We start from the raw sequence: 18,178 nt of genomic DNA, 5'->3' as shown, positions 1-18,178 counted from the left end.
TTTGTGCCCCCCAAAGTGTCCCCCGAGGGAGCCAAGGAGCAGGCCTGGTTGGAGTGCTGCATGTTTACGTCTCCCAGAGAAGACGGAGGTCATTCTGTCTCTTAAATTCATGGGATTTAATGGCACTTAAAAAAAAAAAAAGACAACAAACTTGAAATTTCTAGAACATCAGCTGGTTCCCGACTGAACGGAGCCCCTGGGTTCTGTCCAGACCAAATTAAACAGCAAGAGCCAAGAAATGCCCTCCTGGTGCCTCGGGGTATCCAGAGGCCTGGGGCTAGCTAGCCAAAGAGATGACAAATCCTCGGGCTTCTAAGACTCTGTTAGCAGAGAATTCCACGAGCCTCCAAATTTGGGAAAAACACAAGAGGGCTTTGGACAGAGATCCACTCCTCAGGCAATCTCCCCCCCACCCCACCCCATGGCTCAGCCAAGAGAAGAAACTGCATGAATTTCTTTCCTAACTAGGTTTTAGGGAATGCATATTATGCCTGTGACTCCAGCACTCAAGAAGCTGAGGCAGGAGGATTGCTGTGAGTCTGAGGCCTAGCTGGGCCATACAGGGAAATAACTCATCAACTATCCTACACCCCCTTAAAAACATATGAAACTACATAGGCCTTCAAGTTACAGACCAGCACCCCACTAGAGTCCTGTGGCTGCCCAGCGCCCTGACCCCGGACCACACACAGCACTGCCAAAGGAGCCCTGAGCCCAGATGAGTGCCTGGACCACTCTGGCAGAGAGGTAGAACTCTGCCCTGGGTTTAGGGGTCAGCATCGTCCCTCTAAGCAGCAGGCTAGCCCCACCACCCCGAAAGACAAAAGTGGGTGGTCACACCACTGCGGTCAGGACCACGGTGTGATCTCTTCTGAAATGGGAGGTGAAGAAAGGAAAGGGGTCCCCAGCTCTGTCTTCCTGGTACTAGAATGCCAGGCCCAGTCCCCCCTGGAGAGGGAGGCCACAAGTCACCAGGTGGGGAACTCCTGCAGACCAAGCACACAATGTACATTTTCGTATTCCCCCTGGGAATTCTAGGCCTGGATGAGGGTAGCGCTCTCAGTCCACAAGCAGGCCAAGCTGGCTCTAAAGCATAGCCGAACAAAATGGGGGGAGGGATGGGGGATGGGGGGCAGCCCAGGGGCCCCTGCCTGGGCGATCTCTTCTCTCAGGTACCAAGTGCTCCTCAACCCTCACTGCAGGCTCAGGGTCCCCAGACCCTCGGGATCTAGGAGAGGAATCATAGCTGATAGGTACCCAGGCCTAGTAAACTAATGACATATGCCTTTGGCCTCTTAGCCCTTCTGGTCCCTACTGGAGGGGACAGTCATAGTTTAGAGCTGCATCTGCACCATGCATAATCGGACAAGAAAGATGGAGGATGCACCTCTACTAACACGGTCTCCCACTTTTCAGGCCATCAGGCCCACTTCACAGTCGAGTCACCAGGTGCAAGCCCCGCGGCTGTCAGCACGTGGCCCTGCAGGCGGACGTGCAGTTTTCCCTGACCTGTAGTGTGGTGGGTGTGAGATACTGGGACGACCTCCCAGGAAGAAGGACCCTGCATCCCAGGTGAACCCAGTCTCCATGGAGACTATCAGCCCGGGAAAGAGGAAGGGGCTCCCCCACCCTGCTTCCTCTGAGTATCTGCTAAGGTCGGAGAAATTCCCAGGGGGATCCTATGGGTACCACGTCCCTGGGACTTGCCATCGTCGGTGGTGACCATGTATCCAATTTTGTCCCCACAGTGGGATGCAACAGGCTCTTGTCTGAGTGACCTTCCAGCACTTAGGACCTATGTGTCTTGTGCAAATGTCTCTCAGTTCCAAGAGCTGCAGCAACCCCCGAGCCCCATGAAGCCAGTTCTATGCCTGTGCTAGCTAATATCTGTATCTCAGTGTGTCCACCCCAAACCTGGCAGAGCATTGTCACTCACAACCGCTAAGCCCAGGAAGGATGGAGGGCTCAGAGTGAGCTGGGTTCAGCCCCCGGGTGCCCAGGGTACCACCCATCACACCCTGTGAGACAATACAATCTTCTCTCAAAACAAACGCTGCCCACCTCCCACCCAGCGCCACAGCACTTCCCTCAAACCCTTCCTGAAATACCACATGCCCCTGAAAGGACTCCAGACTGATGCTCCCCGGAAGGGCTGTGCCCCACCTCTTGCAGGATATATGGCCCACTAGATAAGCCTCCTGGGGTACTTTACCCCCTACCCTACCTGTCTAATGTCTAATTTTGTTAAACAAGGACCCAGCTTGTCCACAGGGTAACAACTGATAGGCTTACTACCTCACATACCAAGTTTGAGGTGTCCATAAAAGAGGCCAACCCCTCCTCACTGCAGAAGCCCTGGCACCCTGGAATCCCCCTGGCAGCCTGCTCAGGCCCTGCTCAGCCCTCCAATGGCTGCAGAGGCACTAACATCAGGGAGGCAGTGATTCCCCAGAGCCTGCAGTGTCTGCTGGAAATCTAAGGATTCACTGCACAGAAGGCTCAGGGGCATTCATTAAAAGGACAGGTCTGCAGCTACCCGCAAGCAACAGGCCTTTCCTCCAGCGAGCAAGGTGGCACCTGGGTCCAGCCATCACCACCACCTTGTCCCAAAGGTGTCTACATAGTTCCTGATTTCTTGGCCACCTCTCCAGGACCCAGTGCACAAGAGCCTCCTCAGAGACAGCAGAGAAAAGCCTCGCCACTCCGATTGGAGTGTTTGGGCTTCTGGGCCAGATCTGTTTCAACAAACATCAAGGACTCTCAGGACTGTTCTGGGCGTGCTAAACTGGTTACAGCAAATGCCGGTGAGAAGGGCAGGCCAGCAGCTGGCACTCCAAGAGGCTTTTGTTATACAAGGACCCGGCTTGTAACTTTGTCTGCGATAACAGATCTGGCCTTCACTCAGGGAGAAGCTGCCCCATGCTTGTGCTGCCCGGGGAAAGGAGCGAGGAAGGGTGGGTCACAGAGCCGTGGGTTCCAGAGTCTCTATCTCATAGGGGACGGGTGGGTATCACTTTATGTTGGGAAGTACAAAAGTAGGAAATCACAGACAGGTGAGAAATTAACAAGATTAAAATCTGATTTAGCAGAATAACAAATCCTTTTCTCTTCCCTGAGGACTGGGCTAGAGGAAAAAAGGGGACACTTTCCTTGGAAGGAAACAAAGACCCAAATACTCAGACGCAAGACGTTCATGTCCTTGGAGGGTCCTGCCACCCTCTCAGTCCCCCGGGCGGAAAACCAAGTCTGAATGCCCACAGGACCCCAGTGATGATTACATGTGGGACCCCTGCTCCTGGGGCAGGGGAGGGAGACAGGGATAGGGATGTGTGGTGACAGATGGAATAAACTAGGAGGAAAAGTGAGTGCCCAGGACAATTACTGTGACCAGGGTTGAGACCTGAGCCCACTTAGCACACACAACCACATGCTGTACCCACCAGCCCCACAGTGGAACGCTGCTTTGACCTGGGAATCTTTTTTTTTTTTTAAGATTTATTTATTTTATTTATTTATTATTATGTATACAGTGTTCTGCCTGCATGTACACCTGTAGGCATCAGATCACATTACAGATGGGTGTGAACCACCACGTGGTTGCTGGGAATTGAACTCAGGACCTTTGGAAGAGCAGGCGGCACTCTTAACCGCTGAGCCATCTCTCCAGCCCTGACCTGGGAATCTTAACCCACCATGGACCACTACCCTCTGCACTGTAGGACAGGCTGCTCCTGCCTGCTACAGCTGTTAGCTTCAAACCTCTGGGAGGGGCGGGCAGGCTCGCTTGCTGTATTTTAAAAAATCACCCCAGAGATACACACGTGGGTCAGAGTTAACCCTGCCTGGGGGAGGGAAGGGGGGCACCTGGGTCCCACCCTCTCAGCAGACCACACGTGCTCCTAGTCATGAGCCTGTCTGTCCAGCTTCACAGAGGGATGTTGGGCCCCAGCAGCCACTGCCAACCTGGCTCTTCCCTCCCTCCCTTCTCATCTACCTGGGGGAGCCCCCACACACCTGGTGGGGAGCCTGAGCAAAGACTGGACCCCTGCCCAGCTGCCTTTGGCCATGACCTCCAGGGGACATGACCATCAGGGGGACAGACACATGACTTTCTGTCTCTGGGCCCCTTCAATGTCCCCAGCTTCGCAGCAGTCAGCTTACCCTGAGATCTCCACTGCTCACTGCCCTGGTGGCGGCCTGGCCAGAAGGCTGTCCTCTTTCCCCAGCACAGTCAGCTATCTCCTTCACTCAGGGTCTTGTCTCCCTCCTTCCAGCTTCTCCCTGCTGGTCTCCTGCAACCTTCCCCACCTGCATGCAGGCTGCCAGCTTCTCTCACCCATGCTGGCCTGGGTCACATGCTCCCCATGTCCCCTCTATCCATTCTGCTGTCCCGGGTTGTCCGACCCCCACACTCACACCCTCTCCACACACCAAGCCAACTCCACACTCCTAGGACACTTAGGAGGTCACTTTTCGGGTCCTTCATTTGGTGCACAAGGCCTCTCCTGCACAAGCATTATGGATGAGCATACACATACACACACACACATGCATCCATGCACACGCACACACTTCCACTAATGATAGCCAGGGACTAGTAAACGTTGAGGACTCAAAGGCCGACCCCATTTCCCAGCTGAGCTTTTCGGGGTCCACAGTAGGAAGACTGGCACACAGAGGAAGGCAGCGGACTCGGGAGGCCCTGCTCCCTTAAGACTGCCAACCTCTATACCAGGGTGCTCTCAATGAGCCCATTGTCTTGGACCAAATTTGAGGGTCAAGAAACTGGCTTGAGAGGCAGCCCAGCGAGGAGGGCACGACACAGTGAGGAAGGAGTTACACAGAGAGACCAAAGGGGGGGGGGGGAGCAGCAGGCCTTCACCATGCAAAGGGTACCAGCTGCTGAGACCACCTCCCCCAACACCATCCCCAAACTTCTCCCTCCCCAACAAGAACTCTCCAACACTCTGCAGAAACCTTACCCCTAGCGCCTCAGGGAATGAAGGCAGAGGCACAAGTGCCCCCCACCCCCCACCCCCCCACCCCGCCCCCAGGTCTGGAGCAGAGAGCAAATAGAGAGACTTGAAAAGGGCAGTGCCCTCCCCACAGCCCCTCTGCTCCTCCAGCCCCTCCACCACCTGTCCCCTCTCAGACCCTGCAGAGACGGGAACTGATTGGCTGACTTTCAGACCACACTCCCAGGAGAGTTTAAAGCCCCAGGGCAAAGGAGAGACAAAACCCTAGACAGTCACTAGGGCAAAACATAACAAAACAGGCTTGGGAGACCTCAGAACAGAGGTGGACTCCAAGAGGTCGGAGCACAAGGTCTCTCAAGAAGCAATTCTCTGGCCTGTATCAGCACCGTGGAAAGTGCTGGAAGCTAAAATCTGCCCCCACCACTGAGGTGACCAAGTGGGTGTGATATTCCAGCCTTCTCACAGTATGTGTATGCCAACACACAACAAACCAGCAGCCACCAAACCCCCCCCCCTTTGAACACACACCCTGATATACAGCTAATCACCTAACTCGGAGATAAGGCTGACCTCAGGTGGGCTCAGAACAAACCCCCTGGTTCCAGCCATGGGGCCTGGAGCACCCCCAACTAGTCACATCTAGGGCTAGGGCTAGTTGGAACCTAGCCTTCTACAACTTTGCAGGGCCTTTCCTCCCTTGCTCTCAGCCCACCAGAGGGCTCTGCCCAAGGCTGCCTGAGATCCCCTCAGAGGGGCGGGGGCTGCAGGCCCGGCAGAGTCAGGCCCGCCCCTCGGAAACCCAGCCCCAGTCGCGCGCGGGACACCATTGTGTAAGCCTCCCTTTCCACTGGCTTTATTTACTCCGGAGCAGGACGCAGGACTAGGGGCCACGGCACCGGCAGTGGCAGTCACGAGGCATCTGGAAAGCGCGCGCATGCAAGCCGCGGGGGGGGGGGGGGAGGGGGGAGGGGGAATGGCAGGCCCACCCTTGGAGGAAATGGCCCCCAAATCCAAATATCTCTGCACTTTGTAAACTCAGGACAAGAGACGAAAGTGCTGTCCTTGCGTGAGCGCACAGGCCCCCTCTGTCCCAAAAGGCTCTTCTTCCGCAGTTGGATAAAGATGTCCCAGACCTGGGTCGGGACCACGGGACATCCCACCCAGGACTCTGAGACTCGCTAGATTGGGAACCCCTCGGATGCATAGGGCTTGCTGGCTGATCAACTTGGCAGTCCTTGCCAGCCCGGGGACTGGGCTCAGCCCCAATCCCGGAGCTGGCGTGGGGGAGGGGAGGACGTCCACCCTGAAGATTCGGCCGCCTACTGGATCCGAGGAGGGGAATTAACTCCCACGCTGGTGAGAACTGAGCGAGAGCACCAAAAGAAGAAAAGCTACTGGTTTTCAGGGAGTAATTGCGCTCCCCTGGGTAGTTCCAAAGAAGTTAAGCCAACCCTCGAGGAGACGACAGTCGCTGGGCAAACACAAACAACAATAAAAGGAAGAACACCCCAGAGGCAGTGTGAACCTGGAGTCCCCAGGGGGTACGTGGTCCCCAAATGCAGGGTCTATCAGCTACTGGATCCCTTAATGGGACTCTCCATCAACGCGGGGTCTGAGACGCGGAGCCCCAGAGTGAGCAATCCGGGGTCTTGCCTCTACTGTGCTCACCCCCGTTCAGTCCCAGGGCCGCCTGGAGGCGCCTGCCCAGCTCCCCAAACAGCCCCTGGGTCGGGCACCCACCTTCAAAGTCTGAAATGATCCCGTCCAGCTGTGCGTTGACCGCGGGGTCGGACATGGTGGCTGGTGCGCAGGGAGTCCCGCGGAGACCCGGCCCTGCGCGCTCCCGCTCCCGGTGCCGAGCTGGCCGCCCGAGCCCCTCGGCCCCCACGGTCGGCTGAATGAATGGGGGAGGAAGGCGGGCGCCGGCCCCTCCCCAAGCACCCGGGCCCCCGCCCCGCCCCCGCCTCCTGGCTGGATCAGGTTCCCGCACCCCAGCCGGCCTCCGCGACTCGGCACTGGCTGTTGCGCCCGCCTGTCAAAACTGAGCCTAGGGGGGGTTGGAACCAGAGCAGCTTCTACAGGGACTGCAGAGTCCCAGGCACACGACCTGAGCTGGCCCCCCTTCTCCTTTCCTGGCGGGTGCCCAGGGGACCGCGACAGACACGGCCCCGGCCCCTCCCCCTCACGCCCCTCGGCGGCCAGATGTGGGCGGATGTGGAGGATGTGGAGGCCGGGCCACAGCGGCGGGCGGGCTCCGAGGGGGACGGACGAGATTCCTCCCCTTCCCCGGGCGCAGTGTTCTTGCTGCCGGAGGTTTTATTTACGCCGAAGTTCGTGAGCACCTTCTTCGCCTACAAGCTTGGGGCCTGCAAGGGTTAAGCGGCTGCGCTGGGCTAGTGCGAGTCCAGAGGGCCCTAGACGGTTGACTACTGAGCTGAGGTCCCGGGAGTTTCCCAGCATCCAATATATTGAGGACTGCTACTCCCTTGTACCTCCGGGGGTCGCTGCTACACCCTTTGGGTAGGTGCTAGAGGAAGGCACAGGGCAGAGAGAGGCGGCCCTTCAGAAGAATCGGTCCAACGCCCCTCCCCTCCCCCATTCCACTGTATGGGCTTCCTGAGTACAGAGAGTTGACCACGACCTGCTCTCCAGAAGAGAGAAAACATAGTTCCTAACGTCAGAAGGAAGGAAGAGGGCTCCTCCTGGGCCCCTTCCACACCAGTGGGTACCCACAGCCTGGCCTTTCTCTGTCCAAGCAGCCCTCACACTTCAGACGCCACCTCACTGGGCAAACAGATAAAACCATAGGCTATACATAAACAGCAGACACTAGTTACCACGAAGGGTCCCCAGGGAAGCTGGGGGTTTCTCCACTTCCTGGATGAGCCAACAAGCGTCCTGCCCACTGTCCAGAGCGCTACCTTAGGCCCAGGACCTCTGCAGTCAGGGCTGTATGTGATCATAGCAGGGTGAGTAATTTATCCACTCGGCATGCTGTGGGTCTGCCCTCTCCCTACTGCATCCCTCCGACAGTGTGGTGATGGGGCGGGGGGGGTGGGGGGGGGGGTGGGGGTGGGTGGTGGTGCTGAGACCCCCAGAGACAGGTGAGGCTGAGGAGGTCTGTGTAGAAGAAGCCTGAGTCAGGATCAGTGAGGTTTGTTTTTTAAAGTGCTGGAGCAGAATCTTTCCTTCTTCAGAAAACGCGCCCCTCCCTCCCTCATGCCTCAGATGGTTTAAACTATTTTCAACCAAGTGAATTTTGTGGACACGGAAACTGCAAAACCACGGCCATTCCTGACGCACTCTCGCCGGCATCCTTCTGGAAGCCTCGCTTCTACAACAGTGGGAACCCCTGATGGCTCTGCCTGGACCTAAGGCCTGGCTGGCAGTCTGACCATCACCAGGCCACCTGTCTGTCCCAAGTTTGGAGGGTTCAGGGCTAAGACATTACAGGGCCCGTACCAGAAACCCCTGGGAACGCACCGGGTCCCTGGGACAGCATCCAACCTGGGCGTTGTTCGCTGGTGCTTTTTTTTTTTTTTATAAAAAGCACCTGGTAAATGGAGACACACCCGTTCGATTGTTCTCCCCAGGGCAAGTGCAGATTAGCAAGAGGGCTGCTCATTGTTGCTCTGCCTGTATCCACACAGAGGAGCCAAGCACACCACAATGTTCCGACAGGGGAGCCCAGCCAAGGTGCAGGCTTCACGGAGCACTCCCCGCACCCCGCACCCCCACCCCCGGGACTCCACGGGACAATGGAGGAGCTGACTCCCACAGCCAAAACACCTCATGCCAGAGCCACTGCTCCCGAATGAAAGCAACCCAGCCCTTCACTGTAACCACTCAGCCCACAGACCTGGGAACCTGCTACATGCCTAAGCTCCCCTCCATCAGGAAAGCCAAGGCAGGTTTGGCCACCCTCCCAATAGGAAGTTCACCCTTGTGTCTCTTTTCTTTCTGTCCCTAGAGGACACGGGAAACAGCAGGGTACCTCCCTTCTCATCATAATTACTTTCTCCAGGACAACCCAACTGCCGCTTGAATCAGTCCCCCCAGCCCCCAGCCCTTTCATCATCCCAGCTGTCCCCAGATCACATGCTTGGCTGTGGTATTCTGGGATTTTCATAAGGTTGGGTGGCCATCCAGTCCCCCCCTCTCCCCCGCACCATGGTCTTGGGCTGTATAAAGGGGCCCCAGCCTTGAACTGAGCTGAAGGGCTGGAGGGCTCAGAGTTCCGTCAGCCGGGCAGCAGGGGAGGCAGCGGACCTAACCAGAGGGATGCCGTGCTGGGAAAGAACCACACCAAAGGGCCTGCCTGCTCATGGGTGTGCCGCTGCTCCTTCCTGTCCTCCACGAAGATGACATGCTTACTGGATGCTCACAGTGTGACCAGCCTCAGACTAAGAAGGGTCTGTACAGACGTGCTACACAAGTGAGCCAGCCAGATGAGGTTACCTGTGTCCTAGACTCAAAGACCAAATAAAAGATAGAAAAGAAGGAAGAGACCAAAGCCCTCTCAAGTCAGGAGCAGATGATGCTGAAGAGAGAGAGGCAGCGAGAGCCACGAGGGGCAGGGCTCTTCTCTGGAGCCACAAGGCACACAGCCCTGCAGACACCGTGAGAGTGAGTGTGTGGGGCATGAAGGGACACCTTTATTGTGGTGTATGGCAGTGAGTACAGCCAGACCTGAGCTCACACCTGACCCGTCAGGTCAGAGAGTCTTATGATAAAGATGTCTAAGAAGCCATCTGGCTACCTTGGTGGACTAGACTGGGGGGACAGTTCGCTCTCTTGGGGGAGGGGCTAAGAACATGAGTCTAGCAGACTTGCAGAGCCAGAAACAGTCAGACACCCCCCCTCTCTCACACACACACACACACACACACACACACACACACACTTTTGGATATGGGAAGAAACAGGCTAAAAGAGGAAACACATAGGTTCGGCCCTGGGGATGGAACATAAAAAGCCTGGGAAAGAGGGTGCAGGAAGGACTTGCGGAAACAGCCGCTTGGCATGCACATTAGGATCCCTGACCCCTGAACCCAGGTACAGCCTCTGCGGAAGCGACTCATCAGTGGGGGTGGCCTCCTCAGAGCAGTTGTGGCTCCCTGCCCAGCACTATTGCACCTTTGGACAGGATGCTCAAGTCAGTGAGTGACAGGACTGGCCTCCTCATAGTCTGTCTGCTCAAAGGTAGAGCCCAATTGGCTCATCCTTGTGTGGACCTGTATACACTATATACACTATATATATATTTTTTATATACTTTTTATACACTGTGTACACTATATATACACTGTACACTATATATACACTGTATGCACTACATATACTATATACACTATACTGTGTACACTGTATATACACTGCATGCACTATATATATACTGTATACACTATCTATATACTATATATACCATATATACACTGTATGCACTATATATACACTGTATACACTGCAGGTATCGCGCAGGTGGACTGTAGAGCCCTCCACAGCCTCCAAGCTGTGGAACTCATCATCGTGGCAAAGAGGAGCCACTGTGGCCCTGCCTAGATGCTCAAGCCAAGTATCTACAAATCCTCCTGCATTCTAGTTCCTTCATCCTCAACACCAAAACAGCTGGCCAGCTTCCCCCAGAATATCTGGGGACCAGGCTAAGCACACATCTCTAGTTTCTAGCTCAATGCCATTTAACAATGGCAATCTAAGGGTTAAAAAAGAATGAATAGCATTTGTGGGACCTGAAGCTTTTCCTATAAGAGCTCCCATCTTGGCCAGTTCCAAGCTGTCAGTGTGACATCACTGGGAACAGCTTAGCCAACACCAGGAACACGGTGATTCTCCCACACAGGTGCCGACAACAGACTGACTGCGACTTGGCTCAGGGTTGGAGCAGGTGTCAAAAGGGGTCTTGCTCATATTACCTGAAGTAATTTGTTGATTTTAAGTTATATTTATGAACTTTGTGTGGCTATGCATGAGTATGGGGGTCAGAGGGCAATTTGTGGGAGTCCGTTCTTTCCTTCTACCATGTCGATTTTGAGGACTGAACCCAGATCATCAGGCCTGGCAGCAAGCACCTTTACTGGCCGAACCACCTCACTGGCCAGACACAATTTGTTTCTTTTTTAGACAGGATCCCATTGTGCAGCACAGGTTGGCCTGGAAGTCCCTGTGTGACCCACACTGTCCTCAAGCTGTGACAATCATCGCAGTGTGTGGACATACCACAGCCTGCTCATTGCTCAGTGCACATGGTCATGGCTTCTGGGCTGCTGCAATCATAACCAATGCTCAGGCGAACATGAATGTGCACACGTGTTTGCACACCAATCTTCGGTTCTTTGGGGGGTAGACTCTGAAGTACAATGGTAAGATCATGTGACAAGACTCCATAGTTTAGTTTTAAATAAGATCACGTTATTCTTTTTACAACTTACTTAATGCATAGGAGTGTTTGCCCACATGTGTATCTGTGCACTGTGTGCATGCAGGAACCCGTGGAAGTCAAAAGAGGGCATCAGATCCCCTGGACCTGGAGTTATGAGTGGTTCTAAGAAACTATGTGGGTGCTGGGAATCCGACCCAGGTCCTCTGCAAGGGCAGTAAGCACTCCGAACCACTGAGCTATCCCCCAGCTCATTCCTGATTTAACAAATTCCTCTACTTCATATATAACTATGTATCTAATTTTACATTGTCTCATACAGAATTTAAAAGTAGCTGCTCCAATTCCTCACAATCATCCATGCTCTTACTGTGTTGGCTCCTCCCTCTCCCATGCACCCCCTGACTGACTGGCCCCCCTCTCTCTCTCCTTTCCCCCATCTCTTCCCCTCCCCACCTCCTCCTCCAGGCACCCACTGCCAGGCTTCCAGGCTTAGTTCAGATGCCCCCTCACTCATACTGTACAGCCCCCGACTTCCTCTGCCAGCTGCCCCGGCCTCATCCACCACTAAGTCCACTGGCCTCCCCTCTGCTCACCATGACGCTGCCTGCCCCCTGCCATCTCCTCCAGCTGGACATCTCCCCAACTCTTCACTGTGGTATCTGTCACTTCAGTCTCTGGACAACAGAATGGCCATCCACAGTCTGTCCGTCCCCTTCCCCCAAACCTCAGACACAGTTGCTTCCTCACCTCCAGACATGCTACAGGGACTTCCCAGCTCAGGTTCAGTCCCACAGAATGACGACAGCGCACAATTTGCTTTACTGGTTGACAGGATCCTGTGGACTCCTGGTGGTGGCCTGAAGGATGAGGAGCACTCACAACGCCACACAGAGCCACCCCAGAAGAAGGCGGGACCGCAGGCAGAATTCTGCTTGTACCTGGGCCACTCCAGGGCCGTTCTGTCCGGACAGTCTCCAAGCCTGGATGCCCAAGTCTCCTGCAGGCTAGCTGACTCTGACTTTTCTGTGAGGCCGCCTCATGGTGGGCACAGCTGACAAGTGTGTGCAGGCCACAAAGCCCAACCCACCATCTGCCCAAGACATAAGGCTTCCTTTCACAGACACACATGACTAATCTCCCTCAGCCTCCCAGTCCCCAGCTGGGCCTGCTTCATGCTACCCGTTTACAACAAAGCCTGACCACATCGCCTTATCTCCCTCCCGGCCAGGGCCTTTTTAAACAAATTACTCACTCCTAGGTCTTCAAAATGCGGGCCCTTGAGTCATCACAGAGGCTCCTGGCCTCAGAGCTCGGCAAATGCTCTGCTCTGGGCTCCAAAGGCACCTTCACCCCATGTCCCCGAGGGCAGCCCCATCATCACCGCTACCTTACAGAACCCCACATGCCCAACTCCAACAGGACCGAACTTCAACACTGCCCTGCTGATTTTCAGTTTCCTCTGCAGATCTGAGAGTATTTTGTGTGTTTTTGAGACAAAAGTAGCCCAAGCTTTACTGGGCTTGAAATCTTGATCTTCCTTGGGCTGGGATTAGAGACGCGTGCAACCATGCCTAGCTTAGCAAAAAAAAATATGTCAAGTTGAAAAGACACGAAACCCATAGAACCCTAGGAGAAAGAGTGAAAGGTACTTTGAAGAGGCTCCCCTCACCAGGCGAGCCCCAGTACCTGAGCTCTAAGCATGGGCTTGTCTGATAGTTTGCCCAATGAGTATTGATGGTGAATTCAGACACCCAGGATGCCAGAACCAGCCCCCAGTGAGTTACAGCCCACACGGCAGGGAGACACGACGCCCTTCTTTCCGTGGCTCATGCACCCTCTGTGATCGCCTCCTCTGTTCTGTGCCAACAACCGCACACTCCTATACCAGCTTCAGGATGGACTAACACCCCAAGTCCTAGCTCCCCATCAGAAGCTGGAGAGGCAGAGCTTGGGGAGGGGGCCCAAGGGATGGGATCCACAAAGGTACATAAGGGACCTCAGGGGCCTAGCAAGTGTGTCTAGACTGGGCCCAAGTCTCAGGACAGTAAGCAATTAAGCCTGGCCCTCGGGCTGTGCCAGCTGCAGGCACCTCACCCTGCACTGCCAGGACTCTTGGCTGGGCCCCATCTCTATCAGGGAAGGACAGGCTGTTCCCAGGGGCCTGCAGTATTCTGGCCTCCCCATCACCCTCTCTAGAGCAGGCACCCTTGCTCTGTGGGGTCTGAGGCCGGGAGGCAGCTTGCCACCCCTGCAGTGTGGGGACCAGAGCTGAGTCACCAGCCTGCCCTACTTCCAAGTCAGCGTGGCTCGGGGTAAGAAGAAAGCATTTATTTTTAAAGTCGCCACAGCTGTCCCAGTGATACCTCCCTATCCCCGGCCTGTGCCCGTGGCCTGGGACCCTAACAATGCCCCTGCCAGCCCCAAGGTGGGACCTCCACACAGGCCAACAGAGAGATGACTCAGCGGGAAAGAGGGACTCACCTGGAAAAGGCAGAGGCTAAAACCACCCACACACACTCTCTCTCTCTTCTGCACCTCACAGAGGGTCATGCAAGGCTTATCTGCCCCCACAGTTCAGCTGGAGCCACCACCACCTGTTCCCCAATGCCTGTGCGCCCAGAGATGGAAAACCGTTGTGCGCATACTGCCTTTGGTCATTTTCTGCTTTGGGCCATTTAAAAGAGACACAAGCTGGGTACAGTAGCACAGGCTTGTAACCCCAGCACTCAGGAATCAGGGGCTCATGCCTCTGAATAAGAAGTCGAGGCCAACTTCAGCTATAGAGAGTTCAAGGCTAGCCTGGGCTTTTGGATACTCTTTTTTTTTCCCTTCTTGCCAAAAGACAAAAAAATAATAAAAGAAAAAAGAGACAGAGGCTGGGGTTGGCTGTGGTGTTACATCTGCTGAGCAGGTTTGAGACTCCCGTTTCCATCCCCAGCACAGAAAATGAATAAGCAGGGCTGGGCATAGAGCTCAGCTGGTCTGGCACTTGCCGAGCACGCACGCACGCTCTCCTGGGTTCAAGCTCCAGCAGTCCATAAAGAGAGCACAGCGGCGGAACCCTGGCCCTTCGGCTGGTGGGGGCAGGAGGCTCAAGAGTTCAAGGCCGTCTTCAGCTACATAGCGGTTTGGCCTACATGGGGCTCTGACTCAGAGGAAAGAAAAGGAAGATAGAGAGTAGGAAGTGTTGATAGCATGGCGCGGGTTCACGAGTTCACGGTCTCACCTCTTTGAGGTTTGCTCCCCTGCCTGCGGTGACCACCTGCAGGGTCCCCCTCAGGGAGAAACAGAAATGAGAGAGGGGGGGGGAGGGCAAGGCAGGGAGGTAGGGAGACAGAGAGGGAGCAGTCAGCCTGACTGGTGCTGTCACCACAGAACTGGACATCAACTCTGCTCTTCACAGAACAGCAAGCGGAGAGGAAGCAGGACCTAGTGTTACCAGAAGCTCACCCTGGGGTCCTGAATTTGGGACCATCAGCTCCCCCCACCCTGAGTTGGGAGTAGATAAGACAGGGGTGACTGGCCTATAGGAACTTGGATATTTTCCCCCTCCTCATCCCCTAACAAGAGGTGCCAAGCCAACCTGAGAACCGAAAGAAGAAGGTCTCAGCTTGGAAGGGACAGGCACCCTATCTGCTGGTGGCCATGAGGATATGGCCTGGGCCATGGAGCCTGCACACACAGCCTTGAAGCAGGTGGACACAGTGACTCTCTCGGACACGTCTGGACTCTGTTTCCACTTTGGCCACTGAGATGGTTAATCCCAATTTGGTAAATCCAGAATAATCTTAATTTGGATAAATTGGGAAGACCCGCCCACTATGGGCGGCGCCATTCCCTAGAATGGAGTCCTAGACTGTATAAAAAGGAGGAAGTGGGTGGTGAGGTGGCTTGGTGGGTAAAGGCACTTGCCTCTGTGCCCAGCTTGCAGCCCAGTTGGGTATAATCCCTGGGACCAACATGGCAGAGGGAGAGATAAGACTCAGAAAGTTGTCTCTGACCTCCACACACGTGAAATGGCAGGACATGCCCACCATGCAATAAATTAATTATTTTTAAAAGACAAAAAAAAGGGAAAAGTGAACTTTGCATAAGTACCCAAGGCTCTCTGTTTGACTATGGTGCAGTGTGACTACCTGCCTCAAGCTCCTGCTTGCTGTTACTTCCCACCAGGATGGACTGCAACCCAAAACAAACACTTTCTCCCTGGAGTTGCTTTTATCAGGTATTTTATCACAGCAACAGGAAAGCAACTCACCCGGCCAGTGAGCCCAGGAACACGAATCAAGGGCTTTCCTAAGAGCGCAGGCCAGGCCCAAGGTGGCAGGGGCTGCTTAGCTCTGGCTACTCACTCCAGAGGGCTACTGGGGAGACACATGAATAGTCAAAGGGGGCGGGGTCTGAGTGGCTGGAGTTTTCCATGTTGCCTGTCCACCAGAATCTGGTAGTTTCCTGCTACAAGTCATACCCCAGACTCCCACAGGGATCCTATGGGAGAGTGGCAGCCAGTCTAGGCCAGCCTCCCTCTGACAGGCAGCCCCAGTCCAGGCTCATGACCTGCCTGGGAATCAGGATGGGAAGAAAGGGGGACAGGCAGGTGGGCGGGCCCTCAGGATAAAGTAGGGCTGCTTTCTCTGGCTGGCTGTGCCCCAGGCAGCCTAAATGAGCCATTTATCCCTGATGTGAAGCGACCTCTGGGACTAATGAGTTTGCTGTTAACACACCCAGCTCCTGCTCTGTCCCTGTTCCCCAGTGTGAGTCACAGTCGGATGACTGCAGACCTAGGGCCCTTGCCAGGGGCTTGCCAGCTCTGCCAAGCAGTCTGAGAAGAGAGAGGCTGACACAAATGACAAATAACCAGACCCATGGCCTGGGGACCCAAAACCACTGCTGCTGCTCCACACCTGGGGGGTCCTCCGTATTTTGGGGGACCTGGCTCCTGAGGACTAAGCAAGGATGGACAGACAGTATTCTGGCAGACTTGCACAACGGAGAGCTGAAGGAGTGGCCTAACATGGCAACAGGCCAGGAGGGAACAAGCCAACCATGGCCTCTGGGGGGCCAATTACCACTGTCTCACTTTGGGGTCCAAGTCCCTGAGGTGATACCAAGCCAGACAGGCTTCAGAGCTTTGTTAATTAGTAAGAAATTCTGTCAGGGCATTGGGTGAGTCGCTACCCACTGTAATTCCAGCTCCAAGGGACCGGCACCCTCTTCTGGCTCCTGTGGGCACCCGTACACAATGATGCACGCATAGAGAGACACGTGGGTAAGTCTTTTAAAAATAAATAAATACAATAAAATAAGGGGCTGGCAAGATGGCTGCTCTGGTAGAAGACCCAGGCTCAGCATTCAGCCCCCATTAGGCAGTTCACAACAGCTCATAACTTCACTTCTAGGGGATCTGACGCCCTCTTCCGGCCTCTGTGGGCACTGCATGCAGGCAGTGCATATACATCCCAGCAGGTAAAATATTCATATATATAAAATAAAAATAAGTATTTTTCTTTAAAAAAAAATCCAAAAATAAACCAAAAAAACACTGTCACTCAGGAGGCTGAGGCAGGTGGATCTCTGTGAGTTTGAGGCTAACCTGGTCTACAAAGTGACTTCCAGGACAGCCAGGGCTACACAGAGAAACCCTGTCTCAAAAACAAAACAAAACAGGCACTGTCATTATCCCTACCTATTTCCAAAACCCCTCACCCATGTCTTCCCTCTTCCCAGCCTATGCTCAGCCTTCCAAGCTGACAGTGGGAGAGCTTCTGAGAACGCGGCATGCCTGCCTCAACAAAGGCCCCTCAAGGGTGGGAACTCAGGGCTACACACAGACCCAAGTGGAACCTTGAGAGCTTGAGGCATCGTTTCCCAGGAGGTCAAAATGGGTGCTCCAGAGGGGAGCCACCGTGTGAGCACCCACCACAGACACACTCACAGGCTGGCCTATTCCAGACAGTCCCTCGCTGAGACTGGCTTTTCTAGGTGATTATAGACAGTGTCACGTTAACAATTAAAACTACCCATCACAGGCTGGAGAGATAGCTCAGTGGTTAAGAGCACTGTCTGTTCTTCCAAAGGTCATGAGTTCAATTCCCAGCAACCACATGGTGGCTCACAACCATCTATAATGTGATCTGATGCTCTCTTCTGGTGTGCAGGAGTGCATGCAGGCAGAGCATTCATACATAACATAAACAAATTTTAAAACAACAAGAAAAAGAAAAACTACCCATCACATTTAGTGTCTCACAGAGGACTCAGGGAGTGTCTGGCCAGGGGAGGCAAGAAGCCAGGAGTGAAATTGGCTTTGACTTCAGCCAGATGGGCCACCTCTGTGCATAGTTACTTACACTAGGCAGACATCCCTCACCTACAGGAGCAGGGTGGGGACATTCCCAGACAGGGTCTGTGTGATTATTGGGACCACAGAGCCTGAGTCCCGGTGGCTTGGCCTGGCCCCAGGCTGCTGTGTCAGCCCTGTGAGTGCACAGCTGAGCAGGGTGCCATAGCTGAAACACAGGAAGTCAGTCAGCCTGGCTCCAAAAGGCCCCTCAAGGTTTGGAGCTCAGGGCTGCACACAGACCCAAGTGGAACCTTGAGTGCTTGAGGCATTGTTTCCCAAGAGATCAAAACGGGTGCTCCAGCCTGGGGAGCTACCAGATGAGCAGCCCCTCCCCCAAGCACAGGGAGAAAGAAACAATGAAACCCATAAGGGACACAGGATCTTCCTCGCCATCGGGCAGTGCAGGGCCCATGGAGGCAGAGGTTTGGCCACTCTCATGAGTCACCTAGAACATTCATC

At 54.6% G+C, this 18,178-nt stretch overlaps 1 protein-coding gene across 4 annotated transcripts in view; it reads right to left on the bottom strand.

Moving 5' to 3' along the window:
- Nucleotides 1-18,178, bottom strand: part of SEPTIN9 (septin 9) — a 162,452-nt gene that overhangs the window by 90,312 nt on the left and 53,962 nt on the right. The window contains exon 1 of one of the 4 annotated variants that reach the window (XM_084749061.1): nt 6,717-6,903. The exons of the other annotated variants lie outside the window; for them this stretch is intronic. Within the exon in view, the coding sequence (XP_084605187.1) occupies nt 6,717-6,771 (55 nt within the window). The 5' untranslated portion in view covers nt 6,772-6,903. Of the gene's footprint in view, nt 1-6,716; nt 6,904-18,178 lie in introns of those variants that run through there. 4 annotated transcript variants of the gene reach the window in all.

Source organism: Acomys minous (genome assembly GCF_964271855.1).
Source record: "Acomys minous genome assembly, chromosome: 12".
Taxonomy (NCBI): Eukaryota; Metazoa; Chordata; class Mammalia; order Rodentia; family Muridae; genus Acomys; species Acomys minous.
This window is presented reverse-complemented; position numbering and strand designations above follow the sequence as displayed.